Genomic DNA, 18396 nt, shown 5'->3' with positions numbered 1-18396 from the left:
GATATAAAGGCCGGGCCGATAGCCAAGGCATTATCGAAGTCAAATCGCTTTACAGAAAGAAAAGTATGTCCTTTCCCTTAAGTTTTTATTCATTGGAGTTTATTCATTACTTTGTTGGCCATCGACCATATTGCAACAAAAGGAAAACAATAACAGAAAGTTTAAAAGCGGTCGAGTAGCCTAAATTTTCATCCCCTCCAACTCTTCAAGGAGAGCCTGCATCTCCGCATCATCCTTTTCCTTAAATACAGCCTAGGCCGCTCCTTCTTCAATGATGAGTGGCAAGAGATGAAGTAGTTGATCGACACGAAGGGCGGTTGGAGAGACTTCACCCTTGGCCGCTTTCCTTGCACTGGAACTTGCTTTCAACTGTGCCTGATACAGGGCAATCTGCTCATCCAAGTACGATAAGTCCACTGGAATGACCGTCTCCTTAGCATAGAAGGTGTTATCTCGTTCGTCTAACTCTTCTATTAGTCCAGCTCGATAGGATTGCAATATTCTCAGCATGGTCCAGTTGAATTGGTGCGCTTGGGCACATCGCAACCGTTCGTAGAAGGCTAATTCATGCTTGCCACTCATCTCAGCAGAGTCTTCCTTTGCCGCATCTTGCTGTCGTAGATAGGCCGAACTCACCTGATGGCAAAAGTCAGATCACAATAGTGCTTTCCCATAGCGTACAGATGCTTCAACTTTTGAATAAGTTCTCCAAGCACGACTTCTGATTTGGCCGCGGATGAAGCACCTAGTGTGAAGCTATTGGTATTGAACAACAAGATGGAAATGGAATAATCCTTCAGGCCAGATTCGAGAATTTCTTTCAGATAAGATTCAACACTCGCGGTAAGAGAAGGTGGACTAGAAGCCATCGGGACAGTTTAAGCTTGCGAAAAATGATTGATGAGATGGGCGATCAGATGCTGCTTAAATAGTAGGCGTCTGGCACCCACGATTTAGAAAAGTCATGGCGATAATACCGTCACACGTTCTTGTTTATTAGGAACATGGGGCAGTTGGAGCACCGAATTCGGAAACAATCCACGGTCCACCAAATTTTTCAAGAAGCAAATATTGGTATTGTGTTACGTATTGCACCCTTGGGATACGAATACATATTGGTTATCGCATGGGATATATCGGTTGTATCGTTTAATGTATTGCTGTTGTTGGAAACATGAGGAAACATTGGAAATTGGTTGAATTTTTCAATAAAATTTCAGTAAATGTTAAAAAAGACATCAATACCACTTACAAATCAAAACATTACAAAAAACGATTGCACATAATAGGTTTTCTTTACATGGGGTCCTAATCTATGCGTTGTCTAATTGAATTGATGCAAGTATATTCAAAGTTTATTCATATGATTTATAAGTGTAAAAAGACGTGTGGAAACACAAGCAATACATTCAAAAGCAAAAGAAGAATCACTAAATCAGGTTACATGTTTGATTTCATGTTTGGACATAGATTGCAACTGATTTGAGAGAAATTGGAAAATTTTTATTTTTTTTCCAAATTTCCACAATTTGGTCCTTCTCCAAATCTCAAAATCGAAGCTCACAATCCATGACTTTTCGTGTAAAACATGAAAAAACATGGATTTGTAACAATTTGACACTGACTTAACATGATTTACAAAAAAAAAGAGTCGAAAATAAAAAATGCTCACCAAATCGAACATGCATATTCCACTATTTATGCGTTTCGTATTGCATAGGTGGGATACAAGAAATATCGTGGGATATATCGGTCAATATCATCAATATTTAAAACACTGGTCACACATAACAAGAGTTAAGGACAAGTAGATGGGCGACAAGTTGTAAAAATGGCTCAACGACCGTGTGTGTGTGTGTGTGTGTATAAAGGGAAAATACATGATTACAACTCAGAAATAGGAAGATAAAAGACGTTGTAGCGCTTCTTTTGCTGCCCCCCAACTGGCCCTTCGCTGTTTGTAGTGTAGATTCCTTAGCTGCCGACCGAGAAAGTCGACCGATATCTGCTGTTTGAGAATGAACAGCAGATGCTAGTCAGATGACCTTTTCCTTGTGCTGAAGATATTTTTTATGCTTGCCTGCAAATTCCTGCTTCAGCGTTGTCAGTTCCGCTTCCAGAGCCATTTTTCGGATCTTGAGGCTATCCAGCTCTGCCTGAGAGGCCTTCAGCTTGGTATGCTCGGTCTCAAGCTCTTGAGCAATGGCGTCCGCAGAGCTCCTCCTGGACTCGACCGCAGCTCATTCTGCTTCAAGTTGGTAGACAACAACACCAACATGGAAGCAGGTCTTGAGCAACCCCTGAAGTTCCTAGACAACAGGTACATTGTCGACTAGGGCCGAGTTTGACCAGGAGAAAACACGGTAAGCCTCAACCAAGCGGTCGAGTCTATCGACTGACTCAGCGTCGAGAGACCCCTCTAGACCCTTCTGTAAAAAAACTTGGAGTTCGACCCTTAAATCTTGTAGATCGCCGAAAGGAGAAGGAGATTTAGCCATTATGGTCTCCCCAGCTAGAGCCCTTCGGAAGGAAGAGATGATATCTGCCTCTGGAGGAAGGTCTTTACTGATGGAGGCAGGAGCAGTCTCGGTCGAAGCAACTTCAGGTGAAACTGTCTCAATGACCTCGACTGCAGCGGGCCCTGCAACTTCAGCCGAAACTGTCTCAACGACCTCGACCGCGATTGGCTTGCTGACCTCGGCCAAAGTTGTCTCAACAGCCTCAACTGAAGTGCCTATGACCTTCTCCTCGACCAGATCCTCCCAGTCTCGACCATTTCTTCGACCACCTCTTCAGCGACCGCAAGCTCAGGCTCAGTCAAGATTGGGATCTCCTCAACCATTGCGGGTGGTGGCAGGAGCAGCAATGGAGGAGCGAACTTCACAATAAAGGGCTGAGAGGGAGGCACTGCGATCACACTCTGAGCAACTAGTGCAGGGTTGGGGGGAACTTATATCATGTACTTCGAGTCATCAGGAAAATTGCCGACTTCAGGAGGACTCGAACCGACAGTTGGGATCTCAGTAATCATGGGGTCGGGGACCCCTGGGACTGTCAAGGTTAATGTCGTTGCTAATGGGATTATTGTTGTTGCTGCTGTTGTTGTTACTGTGGTTGGGCCACAACCAACTGTTTCTCGGCAAGTGTCAGCTCTCGAGTAACTTCAAGAAAAACAGAAAAGAGTCAATGGATACAAAAGGGGAAAATTCAATGCAAACAGATATACAAGCGAGTAATTTCCACCTAAGTCGGATCGAACAACATAGACGACTGGCTGACCTCCAATGGCTTGAGGATTTCTTATTATGGTTGCCAATGGTCAAGTGGAAGTGGGGAATGGTGGCAGATTAGGACGATAGGGCAAGTGATACTTCTCATCGAATGGAAGATTGGGATTATTCAACCTCTTTCTATCCCACCAACATTTATTCCAACATTTATTAAAGTGTGCTTCTTTATGCCGTTTCAGCCCCTTCTCGATCTCATTTGAATAATCTGCGATGGTAAGATCGAGCCAATACTTTGTTTTGCAATACGTTTCGAAAGCAGCTATGGCCTCGGCTGAAGATGTACCTGATGGTTGATGGGGCTTGTCATATGTTGGTAACGGTCGATCCTCTGTTTCTGGAGGTGGCTTGAGAGGACTGACGCGTTGGAATGAGAGAACATGGGTTTTGGAGGGTTGGCCAGATAGTTCTTCCAAGTTTGAAATCTTCTTCTGATGCAGACATCAGTGGTGCACCCTTTAGAGTGTACCAGAGGAGGAGGTGTCACTGGCAGAGTACTGAAGCGGAAGAGTTGATATGGATGGGTGCTGAGTCCATCGGACCCATTTTCTGACGCACTATGAGTGTAGGAGCGGCATGATTGCATTCTAACCGCAAGCCCATGGGGCGGATTTCACACCTTATCGTGCGGGTGTTTTTAGTTTTAGGCTTTTTTCTTTTCTTTTCTTTTCTTGGTTTTCAGGGGCTTTAGTGCTTTTTTTTTTTTTTTTTTTTTTTTGCTTTTTTTCATCTTTTTGTTATTTTCCTTGTTTTCAGGGGCTTTAGTGCACTTTTACTTTTCCATGACTTATATATACACTGTGAGAAACCCTATTTTATTATTATTGAATAAATAGAAATTCATATGCTTTCTTCCTCTTTTACCAAAGAGATTAGGGTTTCAGGATTGACACTTGGATGTTGAGGATTCCACCCGGTTTCAGATTGTCATTCTTTCCAGATCTTCGAGATGCAGGAAAAGGTAAGAATCAACCTTTTTAATTTTTTTTTTAATTTATTTTTATGCCCTAGAATTCGTACTCCCTCTCATCTCGAACCTCTCTCTTTGTCATCCCTTTCGGTCCTCTTTGGATATAACCTTTTGGTTTGAACGGAAAAGAGGAATGGCTACTCAGGAGAATTGGATCCCAACTTGATTATGGATTGACTTATGCTAGATCTGGGATGTCCTTATATCCCTAGGTCCATTTTTTTACCGTTTATGTGATTCTATGCCAAGGAGCATGATCATGACGGAATGCTTTCATCTCTGTGTTGAGATTTGCTTAATCGACGAGATTGACAACAATTAGTTGCCTTATGTTATTATTTGAATCTCTTCAACCTGATTATACATGCATCTATGATTAGGCCATCACATGTCCTTGCATCATCTTAGGAGCCATCTTTTGTTGGAGGACAGGCTCTGGAGAATTTAAATTCTCCTTTGTGATCTCTTGGCCCGCTAGGACAGCAACCTCGGTCGTGGGAGCTAGACTTGGGGAAGGAGCGGCCGACCTGGTTTTCAGCCTATTCATTGCCTTCTTGGCAGAGGGCGCTGGTGGTAGGGTAGTGGTTCTCTTCTTGCTCTTCACCTCTAATTGGGAGATGAGTTGATTAGTGAGCTCGGTCGCACTCTGGATGCCCAACAACTTGGTGTAATGGAGATCCCACCACGTGAGGAAGCTATCCATCACCCGGGGAAAGTTAGGATACCTAGGGATCACCAAGGCAAGTGCCTCTTTGCGGTACGTGTTGCTAAGAGACACATAGGGTTCCACGTCCGTCACTATGATTCGGTCATAGGAAGGTTGGTTGTAGGATTTATGGGTGAGAGGGCATGGAATGCACTATACGAAACCAAGTTGTCGAGCGAGTAATAATGGATAATACTGCTCGACCCCGGCCTTAGCATTTTCGCCCAACTCAATTGTTCCTCCATAGGAAAGATCTTGGCCAGGAACATAACTCGCCCAGGCGTGGTGGAACCGACCGACCGAGTACTCATCATATGGCTCATACTACCCAGTGAGCCATCTCGGTCTATATGTCTTTCCCCTCTGAGAAAAGCATGAAGGACTGGTCCTCCTTAGTCTTGTTAAGAAGGAAAAAGCCATTGAGGTAATGCTTGACCGTAAGACTCTCTGGGAGAGTGTGGAGAAGCCGATCGCCGAAGGAAGTTTATTGCTTCCCTTTATGCATGGTGTGATGGAAGAGGGTAGGACGGAAGTCTGCAAAGAACCACATCTGTAGGAGCCACATGGGCCCTCCTGCAGAATGCATCCCTTTACGGGTAGTCTTGTAAAGACCCCGATATAAGTGGCTGAGGACATAAGGTGCCAGGGCGACCTTATGGCCCTGAGCAAGTTGTTTGGCCGAAGCAACATACTTTGTGGTGACTTGTTGAGCTCTCACACACAGGAGATGTCGGCAAATCCAGAGGAGAAGGAATGATGTATGTTCATCTTCATTGACTGGGCCCTCAAACTTGCGGTAGGCCTTCAGTAAATTAATGTAGGCCTTAGTAGCTTTGGTCGGAAAATCCTTACGCCGCTTAGAAACGGCACCCGCATAAAACGTCATGCCAAAGGGCAGTAGTTTGGTCATGTGGGGCTCATTGGACCGCAGCCGAAGAGGAATGAGTTTGTCGACATACTCTAAAACGTCGAAAGAGCAATAAGAAGGGCCGAGTTGGCTCGATACTCTCGAACGAAGAGTTTTATGCACTCATAGATGCCGGTGTTCCTCCATGATTCTTCATATTGGGAAGATACTCGAACGAACCATGCTTCCCAATCCTTAAGGGGCTTCGGCCGCGTCCGAGGAGTCTTCAGAGTATTCCTAGCATCAGGTACAAATCCATATCGGATCAAAATTTCTTCTCTCAGACAGATCGGGAAAAATGGATTCAGAGGATGAATCTCATCGGCCGTGATCTCCGTAGAGAACGCAGGACCCATGAAAAGAATCTCATCGCCCAAGGGAGATTTGGAAATCGTGTCTTCGATGCACTTCTTGCCAAGTACATCCATGATGGCCATGGTGTCTCTATGGTCGAATGAAGGAGCAGAAGAAGAAGCAGCAGCCATTGCAGAGCAAATGGAAAGAAGCGAGAATTTTGGGAAGAAGATCGCAAGCAGGAGAGGAAACTGAGAGCATTGAGGGAAAGTGATTTCGAAGTGGTGTTTATATAGACAAAATGAGAGCATTTATTGAGGTATCATCACGATCTTAGCAAAACGGCTAGAGAAGACGTGTAGGCACGGGGTTCCTTCAACGCCTCGATTAGACACGACCGATACTAAAATACCACGAAGCAGCGGTCGAAGGTGTTTCCCATCCGAGCGACGTGTGCATACATTTATTATGGCATTAATTAGGACTCTTAATGTCGTTGTCGCTTTTCACCAAAAGGACAGTGACGAGGGGGGCAATGTTCGTACCCGTTTCGGCCGAGTCCTGCCGTGACCAATCAAAATAGGTTTCGTGTGATCTGTACGGGCACGCATGTTACGCTCATGGATTTTCTTGCAGATATGTACGGAGCTGCCTCGGAAAGTGGAGCCACAACATATCAATTGTTGCCATGCACCACTTAGAGCGGTCGAGAGGAAGGACGACCGAGTCTGAATGATTAGAGAAGCGATCGTACTCTCATGGTCGCTAAACAGATGGTGAAAAGGGAAGTGAAGAAAGTAGAAAGTGGGAAGCATCTAGAACCCAAGTAATGAAGAGCGGTTACCATAATCGTCGGAACGTGGGAAGGATCCAGAACGTCTAGATCAAGCTATAAAATAGCAGAGCAAATCAAGAAGGAAAATCGTCTCATACCAAACCAAAGAAACCCAACATTATCTTTCAATTATCTTTCAGTTACCAATCAATTTACATTCCATAGTGTAATCCTATACTCTTCCTGTCAAGCAATTTACATTCCTTAGTATAATCATTTACTTTTCAGCCCGCTGTTTACATTCCGTAGTGTAATCCGTAGCGGTAACCAAGTAGCTGGTAAGCTTTAGCTGTAATTTGAGTTTATGCTAGCACGTTGGACTCAATTCAACCATCAAAAGAGTGTTCCGCAATTGTTCTTCGTGACTGACTGTAAGAATCTCTTTCCCATTTCATTTTATCTATATTAAAAAGTCCTTTCGTATGGAAGGTAAAAATGAGTGACCCATCATCAAAAGACGAACCCCACCCTCTGAAAATCGCCTTATCCGATTTTACACACTGAGCGAGTGGCTGAATAGGCGACTGATCTCCTCAAACCTCGATCATACACTACGTGTCTACCCACCTCGGCGCTCGGGGTCATTGTTGTTCAGTTCGAATTGGAGCCGGAATTCCAATTCTGGCATGTCCACGCACCCAGTGTAGAAAATAACGACGAACACACCCGAACAATCATCTAGTCCAGTCTAAAACCGCTAGCTTCGCCTTCCTAAGGACCAATTGGAGTGGAACATAAGAATTGTGAAAGCAATGATTATTCTGTTTGCCCCTGAAAGTCCAAAGGCCAGCTAACAATGCTAGCTTCCAAATTTTAACACCATTCCCTGTGTCTACCTCGGATGCAGATTGCTACCCTCGCCAGTCCTGAGCTCGACATAGGCAGGGGCTCTGAGGGGCCCATTGTGATGATGGGTTTTATCCACACTGTCCATTCATTTCGCCATATCATTTTAGGGTATAAGCCAAAAAACGAGGTAGATCCAAAGCTCAAGTGGACCACACCATACGGAGCAACAATGATAATGACGCACCTAACAAAACCTTCCTAGGGCTCACCGTAATGCTTTATTTGCCATCCAACCTGTTCATAATGTCACATATACCTGGATGAAGGGAAAACACATATCAGATTGATATCCTTTAAAAAAAAAAATCAGCTTCATCCAAAACTTTTTTGGCCCCCAAGAAGTTTTTTATGGAAAGCATTTAATCCCCACCATGTTGTCCGCTTGAGCCTTGGATTTGCCTCATTTTTGCGTTTATACCCTAATATGATATGGCAAGATGGATGGATGGTGTGGATAAAACCATACATCACGGTGGCCTCTCAGAGCCCCTACCTATGCCGAACTTGGGATAGGTGGGGGTAGTACCTGATCCGTGTCTGTTTATCCCTATGCCACGTAAGAAACATCATCTCAATGCTCCCCAACAAAACCAAGATACTTTGAAAAGCTCAATAAAACCTTCCCACACCGATCTTGTGAATGGGCAATGAATAAATAAATGGTCTATCGATTCGGCAACTTGTAAGCAAAGGCTACAAGCATTGACAATGATCATTGAACACTTCTACAGGTTATTGATTGTGAACACTTTATTCCTTCCCACCAACTAGGCAAAAGCTACCATCTTGGGTGGGGCACCATAACACCACACGAAGCCAGTGTGGCGACATGTAGCTTCCACCAATGGATGAGAGAGCAAGCTAAAGGATCGTACAAGTAACTTTCTAGATTTTCCCTTGCCCCACACCATCATCCTTTGAATTGATGGAAGATCAAATGCTCTGAAGTCGGGAAACAATTCTAAGGAGGGGGGTATAGTGGAGCCTCATGCAGCCACACATGCTCTTAGAAATGCACTCTTTCACCATTCCCTATTGAAAAAACAAATCCTCTCCTTAAACTTACTCGCTATGCTTGCTACCACTTTCTAATAGTAGACGCCCTATAAATTAATGAGCTTTTCACCCACCAGCCCCGACTCCTACACCGTATTTACTAGCCACTACCTCTTTCCCCAACCTTCCTTCTTTTGTTCCCAAACGCAAGTTCCACTTGCTGAGCAAGGTAAGATTAATGATCTCCAACTTCCTAATATCAAACCTGCCTTCTTTGAAAGGCCTACAAACTTCTCCCCACTCTAACAGATGAAACTTGCAATTCTCTATCATGCCTTACCAAAGGAAATCCCTCCTCAATTTCTCTTCCAAAACTAATTTCGGGTATCTAAACAAAGACAAAGTAGATGGGAGGATTGACGTAGCATTTTACTAAGAGCCTCCGAAACCACCACTAACAAAAAAGGGGAGAGAAAATCTCCTTGTCGAAGGCCGCACCCCACGATGCCTTGAAGAAGCCTTTCATGCATCCATTGATCAACACTGAGAATCTAGTCGAGCTAACACAAAATTGGTTCTAGCCACAGCCCACGCGAGCAAGCATGTAGTCCAAGGAATCTCAATCCACATGATTGTAAGCTTTTTCCAAATCCAAATTGCGGATGATGCCCTTTAAGCCTCCCCATCCCACGAGGTAAGACACTTATGAGCCACCAAGGTACCATCCACGATCTACTAACCTACCACCAAAGCACCTTGAGATTTAGAATAACTTTTGAAAGAACCACTCGAAATAGTGTGGGCAAACCTTTGTTAGGATTTTTTTAGGGGCCTTCAATGAGGCCGATGGGCTTGAAATCCTTTTAGACATTTTACACCTTTCTTGGGAATGATGGCTATGAATGAGTTGCCCAACTTTGACAAAGTCTAGCCATGCTTGAAAATTTTGACAATTTACTTATAATTCTTGCTTCGTGAGAACCTCGTTCCAAAATTTAATCTTCTCTTTAAGTAGCTTTAACTTCATGAATAATTTGAACCCCGCAAACTGATGCAGACATCAGACTCTTCAAAGTTTATCAAAGACGAAGGCGGCCGACGAATACATCTTTATGGCTTGATGATGGTTCATGGCACAACCAAGGATGATTTCGAAGATCTGGTTAATTGCGCAACTAAGGATGATTTTGAAGACCTTGTTAATGGCACAATTAAGGATGATTTTGAAGACCTTACACGTGTCCTTGGATTAATTGAAGGCCCCACATTAGGAGGACACACATGTAAGATGAGTTAGAAGGCTAATATGTTACGCATGATTTTTTATTTTTTATTTTTAGAAAGCTTTGTTTTGCGCTTTTATTTTTTACTTTTGTTACAGGGGTATTTTAATCATTTTCTTTTAAATCCGAATTTTATAAATAGGGTGCTCTCTACCCTAAACCCAATGATGTTTTTTAATGAAAGCTTGGTGCCTCCTTCCCCTCTCTCTATGGTAAGTTCTTTTCTTCCCCTTATCTCTTTTTTGCTTCTAAATTCTTTTTCTAGCCCTCCAACCTTTTTCTTCTCTTTCTATGCCTAGTTTTTTTTTTTTTGCTATTGACCCTGAAAATCCGAGAATTGATCCCAACCCTCTCTCAGATTTTCCAGCTATCTCTATTCTAGAAATCCTTTGATTTACTGGACTAGAGAAGCTGCATTGATTGTTGGATTGAAACCATGCAAGATCGGGAGGTCCCATCCCTCGTCGGATCCAATCCACGCATGATTTGAATACGGTATCGCAGGATTGTGATGATGGTTTGCAACCATTGCATGTTCCCTTTATTATTATCTTTACTATGATGTGGAATGTGAATATTTCAATTGATTTGCTTAGTTTATTTCGCTGGATCATTTTTGTGCTCACACATGCATTCTAATTTAGACCGTCCTGCATCAAATTTGGTATCAGAGCCAGGTTTTGCATGGTTTATGTTAAATCGAGTTATCTGAACTTAGGATCATCCGTTTTCTCATTTAGGACTGTCTAGATAATTCCAGATTTACATGCCACATAAATTGTGAACCTTATTTTTCAGATTCACAGTCCTGTGAGATGTAAGTCTGAATTTCCAGATTTGTGTTTTCATTCTAGTTAAATGTGAAAATCCGCAGCATTCATACATCATATTGAAATAGGATCATACATCCATATTGAGGTCTGTTCAAACCTTAAGAGACGGGCTTAGGAAAATCGAGTTCGAGTTTTTGGTGTACGCCCACTAGAAGTGGTAAGGGTTTTGGCCAACACCCCATCATGAGTAACGAGCAATTAAACGATCACCTCGCTCAGTTACTCCAAAAGATAACTGCCATAGAGACATCCAACAAAAATATTGAATGAAAACTGACTGCCATCGAAGCTAGACTTGAGCGATTAGAGGCATCCCAAAGGGAGAACCCCACTGTTGGGGGAGATGTGCAGTCGCAGGCAGGTGGTGTTGGTGAGGAGCCAACCCCTAGAAAAACCCCCACTAATGGCGGGCATGTGGGTAGAGAACGGGCATATCAGGACTGCTTTGATCCTGACAAGAGGGCCATGAAGAATGTCAGGATTGATTCCCCGAGCTTTGATGGTCGCTTTGACCCCAAGGCATTCCTTGATTTGTTAGTTGACATGGACCACTATTTTAAATGACATGAGCTGTCTGAGAACCGACAAGTGCGGTTTGCCAAAATGAAGCTTGTGGGGCAAGTGAAGATGTATTGGACCAATAAAGAGCATAGGATTGAACAGGTGGGAGGAGCTCCCGTTTCCTAATGGAGCGAGATGAAAACTATGCTAAGAGAGAAGTACCTCCCTCTCTCTTGTCGCCAGAAGCTCCTGGAACAATGGTAATCTTTACGCCAAGGATCCATGCCTGTTACGGAATACATTGCAAAATTTGAGGAATTTATGATGTGGTGTGACATTGAGGAAGACCCTCTAGTAATGCTCACGCGTTTCAAGACGGGCCTTCAATCGGATCTTCAGCATGAGCTTTGGGCTCGTCCCGTGACAGATTTGGATGAGATGTACTAAGCGGTGCAGGAATTAGAGCAGTATCTGAAGACTCTCGATTCCCGAGACTCTAATGTTAGGACTAGTTCTCAGGGAACTAGACCCAACATTGGTAGTCAACCCAAGGCGCATGCGAATGTTCCGCCTAGGCCTAGGGATGACAAGGGAAAAGACATCCTTGGTGCTGGTCCAGGTGGAGGATAGAACGTGCGATGCTACAAATGTGGGAATATTGGCCATTTTGCAACTCAGTGTCCCAAGAGCAAAGGAAAAGCCTTAGTCATAGGCGATTCTCAGGATAACGAGTATGATCAGGGCGACTCTGAAGTCGAAGAATATCAGCCCATAGGATCATTGAGTTATGAGGATGAGGTGGGTGATGATGCCACACTAGCAGTTGTCAGGTGTGTGCTAGCCCAGACTAGAAGTAGTGTTGACTGGCTTCGGAATACTATCTTCTACATGATCGCCAAGTGTGGCGAGAAAAATTGTAAGGTGATAATGGACAGGGGGATTTGCTAGAATGTAATTTCCACTAGCACCTTAGGCCGTTTAAAGTTAGAGGCCACCCCTCATCCTGACCCGTACAAAGTCTCATGAGTAGACAAGACTTCCCTTGTCTTGTACCCATCGAGTTCGGGTCTTATAAGAAGTCCCTGTGGTGTGATGGGTTGCCCATGGATGTAGGTCACATCATCCTAGGCAAACCGTGGGTATTCGATAATGACGTCACGATCTACGACCATTCTAATGTGTGTACCTTAATGCATAATGGCAAGAAGGTCAAAGTTAATCCTATGCCACCACAAAACACTGCACAGAAGAAAGGTGAGAAGGCTAGTGAGCCTAAAGAAGTGAGGAAATCCACACCCAAGTCTCTCCACATCATCACAACTAAAGAGTTTGAAAGAGAGACCGAGGAGGATTCTATGGTGTATGCCTTAGTGGCTAGAGAGGCTACACTAGAGGTACCAGTAGGGTTACCCCGTGAGGTAGCCCCGGTCTTAGAGGAGTATAGAGATGTATTCTCTGAAGATTTGCTGGATGAATTGCCACCCATGAGGGACATCCAGCATGCCATTGATCTTGTCCCTGGGTTGACTCTACCAAACTTTCCTCACTACAGGATGAACCTTGCAGAGCATGCAGAGTTGAAAAAGCAGGTAGATGAGCTCCTGCGAAAGGGTTTCATCCAGGAGAGCATGAGCCCGTGTGTCGTACCTACTTTACTGACACCTAAGAAAGATGACACTTGGCGCATGTGTGTGGACATTAGAGCCATCAACAAAATCACGGTCAAGTATAGGTTTCCCATACCTAGGCTTGATGACATGTTAGACATGATGGCTAAATCCACCATTTTCTCCAAAATAGATCTCAAGTGTGGGTATCACCAAATCCGTATACACCCCGGTGATGAATGGAAGGCAGCCTTCAAGACGAAGGATGGGCTATATGTAGGGGTGTACACGAGTCAATCCGAGTCGAACTGGGCTCAACCCGGCCTGGCCCGGTCACCAGCCACACCCAGCTTGAACCCGGCCCAGCCCAGTCACCAGGCCAACATGTCCAGCTCGAACCCGGCCCGGTTAGCAATCGGGCGAGTTCGGGCCGAGTTCGGGCTAGTTTCGAACCTTACAACAAGTTTATGGGAAGGGCTTTGGCAGGTAATCCGCGTCCCATTACAAGGCCCTCAATTAACGGTTTAGATAGTTGAACTATAGACTCAACAAAAAATCTAACTAGTCAGGACATTATAATTCCATTTTGTATTTGGATGAATGTAAGCTGTTCAAGTTATACGTCTGTGAGGTGGATGAGTCATTGTCACTTCAAAGATGGGCGGTGAACTATCCCAGAAGGGTAAAGGGGAAAGGGACGGGTAGGGTTTTGAATACACACACACACACACCCCACTTGACCAAGTCGGGCCAGGTTGGGCCGAGTCGGGCTAGGTCAAGTCGGGTTTCGGGCCGGGTCGGGCCGAACTAGGACCTATCCGAACTCGGCCTGAACTCAGTTTCGGGCTGAAGAAAATGGCCCGTCCCAACCCGAACTTAGTTCAGGGTCGGGCCGAGTTGAGCTTTTTCGGGCCGAGTCGAGCGAGTTAACTGGGCTAGCCCGGTTCGTGTACAGCCCTAGCTATATGAGTGGTTGGTCATGCCTTTTGGCTTCACTAACGCACCCAGAACTTTCATGTGGGTGATGACCCAGGTCTTGAGATCGTTCATGAGAAAATTCATAGTGGTGTACTTCGACGATATGCTGAAAATAGCACCACTAGAGAATCACACCTTGAACATTTGAAGTTGGTCTGTAGCGTCCTTAGGGAGGAGAAATTATACACTAACCTTAAGAAATGTTCGTTCATGTCCAGTCAGGTTGTGTTCTTAAGGTTTATAATGTTAGCAGAAGGGATGCGTGCAGACCTAGAGAAAGTCAAGGCCATAGTTGATTGGCTTGAACGAAGGAACATCCATGAAGTGTGAAGCTTCCATGGCTTAGCCACATTCTATCATCGGTTCATTAGGAGTTTTAGCACAATTATGGCTCTCATTACAGAGTGTATGAAGAAGGGAGAATTCGTGTGGTCGAAAGCCGCAATTAAGGCTTTCAAAGAAATTAAGGGCAAGATGGTTGAAGCTCCCGTTATGCGCCTTCCCGACTATTTTAAAGTTTTTAAAGTTGCGTGTGATGCATCTGGTGTTGGTATAGGTGGAGTTTTTAATCAAGAGGGTCATCATGTTGCCTATTTTAGTGAGAAACTGAATGAGGCAAAACAAAAATACTCTACCTATGATGAGGAATTTTATGCGGTAGTGCAGTCTTTGAGACATTGGCGCTACTACCTCCTAACACAGGAATTTGTCTTATTCTCTGATTATGAGGCATTATGTTATCTTCACTCCCAGAAGAAACTTAACCCAAGGCATGCTAAGTGGGTTGCGTTCCTTCAAGAGTATTTGTTTGTCTTGAAACACAAGGCCGGAGTAGAGAATAAACTAGCCGATGCCCTTAGTTGTAAAGTGGCGTTGCTTAATTCTTTGAGTGTGGGAGTTGTCGGCTTTGAGTAACTGAGAGACGAGTACCCCACATGTCCAGATTTTGGGGGTACCTATATGTCACTCTCGAGTGATCAGCAAGGTGCGAGCGATTTTTTGTTGAGAGCTGGATTCATTTTTAAAAGAAATCGTTTATGTATTCCTTGTACGTCCCTCCTTGAATTCCTCGTCTAGGAGCTTCATTCGGGAGGGATAGCTAGCCACTTTGGCCGCGATAAGACTATTGCCCTCGTAGAGGATCGTTTCTACTGGCCAAGTCTCAAGCGAGATGTCGCCAAAATTTTAGGGCAGTGTAGAACGTGTCAGATGGTGACGCAACAAAAGAAAAATTTTGGATTATATATGCCATTACCTGTGCCACATGCTCCGTGGCAAGACATTAGCATGGATTTCGCGCTTGGGCTTCCCAAGACGATTAAAAAGCACGATTCCATTTTTGTTGTTGTGGACCGCTTCTCTAAGATGGCGCATTTCATCCCATGTTCTAAAACTTCAGATGTGCCTAATATTGCTAATGTCTTTTTCAGTGGTGTGGTCCGTCTCCATGGTTTACCTAAGATCATAGTGTCTAACTGTGATGTCAGATTTACCAGCTATTTTTGGAAGACACTATGGCACATGATGGGAACACGTTTGTAATTTTCTACTGCATACCACCCCCAAATTGATGGCCAAACTGAGGTGGTTAATCGCAGTCTTGGAAACCTCTTACGATGCTTAGTGGGTGAACATGTAAAAACTTGGGATTTGATTTCTACCAATAGCCGAGTTTGCTTCCAACAATTTAGTCAATAGATCTACAGGGTTGAGTCCATTTGAAATTGTTAGTGGGTACAAACCTTTGACGCCCATAGACTTGGTAACCATGTCAGTTACCCAAAGATCTTCTGAGTCAGCCGATGCATTTGCACGACACATTCTTGATTTGCATGCGCATGTTAGACAACGAATAAATGCAAGTAATGATAGTTATAAATGTTCATCTGACCAAGATTGTAAGTGGACAGAATTTAATGAAGGGGATTATGTAATGGTTAGGATTAGACCAGAGCGGTTTCTTCCGGGTTCCACTAAGAAATTACAAGCTCGCAGTGCTAGACCATTCAAAGTATTGCGTAAAATTGGGTCGAATGCGTATAAGGTAGACCTTCCACTTGAAATGGGAATAAATCCGATGATCAATGTGGAAAATCTAGTCCTCTGTCCTAACCCTTCCATTGTTTCTTCTTCCCACCCTTGGCCACTTTCCGACTTTACTTCTCAACCTACTCCACCCTTCCACCATCAATTGATTGTAAGGAAGAGATTGAAGGGATAGTGGATGAGGAGATTATTTCTACACGAGATGGGGGCTTCCAAAGGTACCTTTTCAAATGGAAGAACAAGCCACCATCCGATTCCACATGGCTTAAAGAAGCGAAACTGCAGCGGATTGATCCAGGCCTTCTTGAGACGCACAAAAGTTTTAACTCGTCGGAGCCAAGTTCTTCTCACCCAAGGGGAGTTAATGCGGACATTAGACCCTTTAAAGTTTATCAAAGACGAAGGCGGCCGATGAATACATCTTTATGGCTTGATGATGGTTCATGACACAACCAAGGATGATTTTGAAGATCTAGTTAATTGCGTAACTAAGGATGATTTTGAAGACCTTGTTAATGACACAATTAAGGATGATTTTGAGGACCTTACATGTGTCCTTGGATTAATTGAAGACCCCACATTAGGAGGACACACGTGTAGGATGAGTTAGAAGATTGATCTGTTACGCATGATTTTTTTATTTTTATTTTAAGAAAGCTTTGTTTTGCGCGTTTATTTTTTTTTACTTTTGTTATAGGGGTATTTTAATCATTTTCTTTTAAATCCGAATTTTATAAATAGGGTGCTCTCTACCCTAAACCTAATGATGTTTTTTAATGAAAGCTTGGTGCCTCCTTCCCCTTTCTCTCTGTGGTAAGTTCTTCTCCTCCCCTAATCTCCTCTTCTTCTAAATTCTTTTTCTAGCCCTTCAAACTTCTTCATCTCTTTCTATGCCTAGTCTTTTTTTTTGGTTGCTATTGACCCTGAATATCTGAGAATGGATCCCAACCCTCTCTCAGATTTTCCAGCTGTCCCTATTTTAGAAATCCTTTGATTTCCTGGACTAGAGAAGCTGCATTGATTGTTGGATTGAAACCATGCAAGATCGGGTTGTCCCATCCCTTGCAGGATCTAATCCACGCATGATTTGAATACGGTACTGTAGGATTGTGATGATGGTATGCAACCATTGCATGTTGCCTTTATTATTATCTTCACTATGATGTGGAATGTGAATATTTCAATTGATTTGCTTAGTTTATTTTGCTAGATCATTTTTGTGCTCACACATGCATTCTAGTTTAGACCGTGCTGCATCACAAAGCCGTCTACTGAGAAGAAAGACCACCACTCCTTGACCAACTTGTGAAAACCATCCGCCTCGAGCCATGCCAACTCAAACCTGAAGGGCCTCAGGCCTTAGTTATCATCAACCGCATCCAGGAGGACCGGGCAATGATTAGAGATTGGCTTCAAGAGGCCTCTCTGCTTCACCAACGGGAATGACTCCATCCAAGACGACATAATCAAGAATTTGTTGAGTTTCGACATGGCTGCCCTCCTGCCCGTTGGACTAGGTAAATATAACATTAAACATTAGTATATCACTGAGATCATTCCTATCCTCCCAACTGGAAAGCTCTCTCACAATCCATGTGATGCAATCACCATGGAGCTTCTCATAGGAGAATCAAACGACTTTAAAATCGCCTTTAACACACCATGGTAGCTACCATTTTACCCACACTTAGTCTAGTCCATCCCATAATCATGGGCCTTAGCCCTGGCTAGTTTGGATCGTACATTGTTGTAAACAACTAGTCAAATACTTGAACCCCAATGATGCTTCTCTCGGCACCACAAACTCGGAAAGAACCTCCCCACTAGTCCTCTTTATACAAGCAAGATGAATCCCAAATCACTTAAATGCCTCCCGTTGAGCCCACAACCTCGCGACCAACCTAATCTCTATTTCGACCACCCCAGATAGTATCTATCAGCTTCTGATTGACAGGTTGAAGCTTTGTCTCGTACAACACAAGCACTTGGGCCATGAATCTCTTACGAACATCCCCAGCTTGGAGTCGCTTTTGTGAACATCCTAACTTGCTTACGTTTCAAGGTATGAGCCTCATTGATCAACTGTCCTAGCTCGCCTACCCTTCTTGGCACTTCTAAGAATTTCAACCCGATTAGATGACAACGAGACTCCAAGATTAACAAACTCCTTGCATCCCTTGGGAGGCTTCAAACCTTAACCCTAATCATTCGACTTCATCTTTTAGGTCCCCTTTTCTAGTATGAACTAGAAAAAGGCAATGTAATCTCCATTGTTATAGCCAAACATCACAATGATTGATTTGC

The 18396-nt window shown here is 43.8% G+C and overlaps 1 protein-coding gene across 2 annotated transcripts in view; it reads left to right on the top strand.

Annotated features, from left to right (window-relative positions):
• LOC131224718 (uncharacterized) overlaps window positions 1-18396 on the top strand; it is a 59437-nt gene that overhangs the window by 10985 nt on the left and 30056 nt on the right. Inside the window, exon 1 of one of the 2 annotated variants that reach the window (XM_058220029.1) lies at window positions 4222-4248. The exons of the other annotated variant lie outside the window; for it this stretch is intronic. Within the exon in view, the coding sequence (XP_058076012.1) occupies window positions 4237-4248 (12 nt within the window). The 5' untranslated portion in view covers window positions 4222-4236. Of the gene's footprint in view, window positions 1-4221; window positions 4249-18396 lie in introns of those variants that run through there. 2 annotated transcript variants of the gene reach the window in all.

Source organism: Magnolia sinica, chromosome 14 (genome assembly GCF_029962835.1).
Source record: "Magnolia sinica isolate HGM2019 chromosome 14, MsV1, whole genome shotgun sequence".
Lineage (NCBI taxonomy): Eukaryota > Viridiplantae > Streptophyta > Magnoliopsida > Magnoliales > Magnoliaceae > Magnolia > Magnolia sinica.
The sequence above is the reverse complement of the archived record's forward strand: the minus strand, read 5'-3'. Positions and strand labels throughout refer to the sequence as shown.